Source organism: Camellia sinensis, chromosome 14 (genome assembly GCF_055761805.1).
Source record: "Camellia sinensis isolate YWXY chromosome 14, ASM5576180v1, whole genome shotgun sequence".
Classification (NCBI taxonomy): domain Eukaryota; kingdom Viridiplantae; phylum Streptophyta; class Magnoliopsida; order Ericales; family Theaceae; genus Camellia; species Camellia sinensis.
The window spans coordinates 3,797,704-3,802,680 of record NC_138974.1 but is presented as its reverse complement, the minus strand read 5'-3'; the positions used below and the strand labels follow the sequence as shown (position 1 = coordinate 3,802,680).

The following is a 4,977-nucleotide window of genomic DNA, read 5'->3' as shown; positions in this document are numbered from 1 at the left end:
TAACAAATCAAAAGTTGACGCATCTTATATCATATCATTATGAGTTAAATTGTTAGAGTTTCTTGCGGGGGTCAATCATTTTTTCTTATATATGTGTTCCTCAAAAAATAAAAAAATAAAAATTATAATAATGTAACGCTCAGAAAGGTTATTTGTGTTATGAGTTTTACATTCATATTTTTAATGATTTTCTTAAATATTTTAATCTTTTTTAAAAAAAAAAATTAGATCCACTTAATTTTGATATATTTAAAAGGTTTAAAATTTAGAAAACAAATTATTGAAAAGTCCACTCTAGCAATTGTCTAAGGTATTAGATCCAATGGATATTTTTTGCTGTGAGAGCTCCACTCTTTGTAAAATAGTTTAGTAAGAATTTATTTTATTTGTTTTGAAGAATATTTTGTTTCTAATTTTACCCCTTAATTTATCTGTTGACTTTTTTCAAATTTATATCTATATGTTTAAATTTATATTTATCTATTCAAATCATTTTTTATCTCTTTAATTTTTTTTGACTATTTATTTAAATTTATATCTTCTGTTCAAATTTTTTTGACTATTTGTTCAAATTTTTTTTATCTGTTGAATTTTTTTCTATTTGTTGAAATATTTTTTTATCTATTGAATTTTTTTAACTTATTTGTTGAAATTATCTATTTAAAAATCCATTTATTAAAATTTACCAAACTTTTTTTTTCTCATCTGTTGAAATTTGCATAGCACATTTCCATGATCTGTTGAAATTTACATAGCATATTTCCATAATCTATTGAAATTTATCGGCGTCATGCTCAGGTCTAGAGTCCCTCAGATCCGTAATCTATTTGAGAGACCTTAGATCTCAGCGGGTAGGGGTGTCCGTAGTTCGGTTTGGGACGGTTTGCGATTTGGTTTGGACCCGCCCGCATCTATGCGGTTTGGAAAAAAGTCAACCCACAACCGCCCGCAATGCGGTTTGCGGTTTGTGCGGATAGGGTTCGCGGATGTGCGGGCGGTTTGCGGATTGAACTTTTTTTCAAAAATTTGTTTTTAAACCTTTTTTTTTCTTCCAATTTGTCAATCTTTATTTTGGACATTTTTCCTCATATTTTCTAAAATGCTCCAACATTAATAATTAATGAATTAAAACTTATAAAAAACTTATAAAATAAAAAACACAACAAATTCAATTCGTAACCTAAACAAATCATTCAAAATCTACCTTCATCATTAATTTGCATTCATCCTACATTCATCATTCATAACCCAAATAAAAAAAATCCTATATTGAAAATTCTACATTCATCATTCCTAACCCAAATGCAAAAAAAGAAAAAAGAAAAAAAAAAGGAGTAATTCTTCATTAACTTACATTCATCCAAAATGCAAAAAAAAAAAAAAAAAAAAAAAAAAAAAAAAAAAAAAAAAAAAATTCATTAACTTACATTCATCCAAAAACAAAATGCCATTAAAAAAAAAAAAAAAAATTGTTGTCAAACTTCATTCAATACAAACCCATGAAATAAAATAAAAACATTTCTAAGATATCAAACTTCATCATGAATCACATCCAATCCAACTTTCACAAATTCCAATTCCAATTCCATGCATTTGGTTGATGAACCCTACACAAAAACAAATTGAAAAAATATAAACTTTAATCTTCAATTATATTAAGAAATGAAAAGATAAACAAATGTCTATATTTTGCATCTCAATATAGTAAGAAAATGTATTGAGTATATGAAAAAATTACCAATGAGCAAATGGATATTAGAGATCAATTATAGCATCAACATTATAGGTTGAACTTGAAGATGAGCTTGACTCTAAGGTACCTAATTAGGAGTCAACAAGAGAAGATTAATAAAACTTACATTAGAAAATGAACAATACAAATAAAAATGAAGATAAATAAATTCTCATTTACCCGAGTCATATTGCTCAAATTCCTCCACATCATCCATCACCTTTCGAAGAGAAATTGGAAAGTTGCTTCGAAACCAATTTTGAGTACATATAAGAGCTTCAACCATAGAAGGCGAGAGTGAACTATGAAATGGGTCAAGAATATGCCCTCCCGTACTAAAAGCCGACTCCGATACAACGGTAGAAATAGGCATGGCCAACACATCCCTTGCAAGTTATGATAACACCCTATATTTGGTTGCATTCACCTTCCAATAATCCAAAATCTCAAATGTTTGATTCTTTGCAAAATGTTCAACGTTGGATAAATATTGTTCCAATTCCAACTTAGATCCACTAGTACATCGCCCCTCCAAGTAGGAATTAAATTGAGAGTCAACTAAAGAATAGGGATCATCATCATCATCATCTTCCACCATATTCACAACTTCACTCACACTTGGAAGTTTCTCATTTGAAGGATAAAGTGTGACATAATGGCTATACAAATGACTCAAACAACTCTTAACCTTGTCTACCATCTCTTCCACCTTCCTATTATCTCTAAGAAATAAATTGGAAAAACAAAACTCTAAGTATGTCATTTTTTTGGTAGGATCAAGAACCACCGCAACATACAACAACAAATTGATCTTACTTCCATCCTCCCAATACTTGCTAAACTTTAGTTTCATAGTCTTTCCCATTGTGCTCAAAGTATCATTCTCCTCCAAATTAATTGGTTAATTTTGCTTTCAATAACAAACATTTCCTTGTAAAAAGCATTGGAAGTAACAAAGAGAGACTCTGAAAATTTCTTAGTTGCAACATAAAATAATTTTAGAAACCCAATCCAACTCATTCGGACTTCTTCTTATGCCAGCATCAACATCCTTAAAATAAGGTTCAAAGTTGGAATCCACAAACTTCAATCGGTTAAAAGCCTTCTCATACTTTTCGGCGGCCTCTAACATCAAATAGGTAGAGTTCCACCTAGTTGGTACATCTAGGCATACAAGAGCTTTTGAATCAAGTTTGAGTGTAGCCGCACACTTCTTAAAAACATCATGCCTATGAGGAGAAGACCTCACATATCGCACTGCAAATCTAATGTTGGCAATAGAATCATCTATTTCTTTCAAGCCATCACTCACAACGAGATTAAGAATATGTGCACAATGCATATGAATAAACTCATGTTGCAAAATAGTCCCCTTATAATCTTTGGTTATCGTTTTCAAATATTAAATGGTAAGATTATTAGAACTAGCATTATCAACTGTTAAGGTGAATATGCTATCAATATTCCACTCAATCAAACACGACTCAATTTTTCGACCCAATGTTTCTCCTTTGTGATCCTCAACTTGTTGAAAATTTATTATTCTTTTTTGAAGTTTCCAGTTATCATCAATGAAATGAGCAGTCAAACACATGTAACACAAATTCTGAATAGATGTCCAAGTATCCATAGTAAAGCAAATTCTACGACCCTTCATGGCCTTCTTTAACTTATCCCTTTCATTCTTGAATATGTTGAGCACTTCTCTAGATATGGTTTTGAACGGTCAGATTAAAAAAAAAAAAAAAATTTATTTGGATGAGTTGGACGGGTGCGGGTCAAGCCCGCAACCCGAAAATTAGATAAAATCCAAACCGCACCCTACCCTAATGTGTTTGCGAAACCACCCATACGTGCGCGGTTCAGATCGGGTAGGACGGTTTGTGCGGGTCGGATTGCCCTATGCCCAGCCCTATTAGAGGGGGAAGAAGATCCTTTGAATCACTGACTCAATTCTTTTACATTTTTGTTAAAATTGAAGAGAAATGAGTGTTAATAATACTTATCAAGTCCCATGGATGTTACGCTGACGACGACCTCGACGATGTTGGCAATGAGGATGATGAAAGAGGACACGTTGGCACAAGAAAGGCTGGCGGCGAAGGCGAAAATGACGACTAGGCCATCAGAAACGCCGATGATGATGTCGCGGACAATCATGCCAGCAATGAAATGCTTCTACCACAATGGCGAAGAGGTTCTATCTCTCAGGGTCTTCCACCACGGTAGTGTTGAGTAGCGGAAGCCGAGTCTAGGAGTTTGGAGATAGACAAGGTTAGGGTTTGAAGAGAGAGAGAGAGAGAGAGAGAGAGAGAATTAAGGGGTTTTAACCGTGTATATGATATATATATATATATATATGTGTGTGTGTAGGGGATAGTTTGGACATTTTGCACCATCATGTCTTTATAGACAGTTTTTTAGTGCCAGGACCTTTCACCAAATAAATTTTAAATTTGGATTTATGAATTGAATGCCTAAAATTTATACAAAAATCTTTACAAAATTCATTCAATACAACAAAATATAAAAAAAAAAAATTTGCATAAAATATAAAAAAAAAATTCACTAAAAAAAAATATATATATATATATATATAAAATAGTGATAACCAAATAAGGTGTATGGTTTTATCACTTTATGATCACAAAATCACAAGCTACCTTCCTATTCCTAGCAAATGTTTAATGAATTAATCATACGCATGCCCATACATACATACATATATACCTTTACCTAGAATAAAAACTAAAAAAAAGTAAAATCGTACATATATTATACATGTAAGGGAAAAATACATTTCAATGATATTTTTATAAAGAAATTATAGATTAGTGAAATTGTTTATAAATTTAATTATTAAACTGTGTCAAAATTTACCATCTGACATGGGTAAACCCATAAAGGTTATAGCCCACCATTTAGGGCCCAATATATAATTCAAATACTAAAACCCAGCGTTGTTGAAGCTCAACATGGCATTAAGAACCAATGACATCTAAACACATGGCAAGAGAAGGACAAGCCACATAAGCAGACAAAGATCCTGCAAAGTTATCATACTATACATCAGCCATCAATGAAGTTCCTTACAACATTTATTGCGATAATCCCTCTCCGTCGAGACAAAACGGCCTCACCACGAACAAGGCAAGTTAGAGCATAGACTTTCGGCCAAGATGACAGGTCGGAAGGGACAACGAAATGATTACCAGAGGATATAAGCAGACGTCGAAGACAAGAAG

The 4,977-nt window shown here is 32.2% G+C and overlaps 1 protein-coding gene across 1 annotated transcript; it reads right to left on the bottom strand.

Annotated features, from left to right (window-relative positions):
- Positions 1–2,126: 2,126 nt before the first annotated feature.
- LOC145807890 (zinc finger BED domain-containing protein RICESLEEPER 2-like) lies at positions 2,127–3,074 on the bottom strand. Its single transcript, XM_082906881.1, has 2 exons — positions 2,739–3,074; positions 2,127–2,618 (listed from the first exon to the last, which is right to left on the bottom strand). The coding sequence occupies exons 1-2, from the start codon at positions 3,072–3,074 to the stop codon at positions 2,127–2,129; spliced, it is 828 nt and encodes a 275-aa protein (XP_082763007.1).
- Between the last annotated feature and the right edge of the window lie 1,903 nt (positions 3,075–4,977).

What these genes read in the sequence shown, in the direction of transcription:
- LOC145807890 (XM_082906881.1), bottom strand. Translation starts at nt 3,074, where the DNA reads ATGCATTGTGCACATATTCTTAATCTCGTTGTGAGTGATGGCTTGAAA. An exon ending in GTCCGAATGAGTTGGATTGG is followed by an intron (nt 2,619 to 2,738) that starts GTTTCTAAAATT and finishes ATTAATTTGGAG; the next exon opens with GAGAATGATACTTTGAGCAC.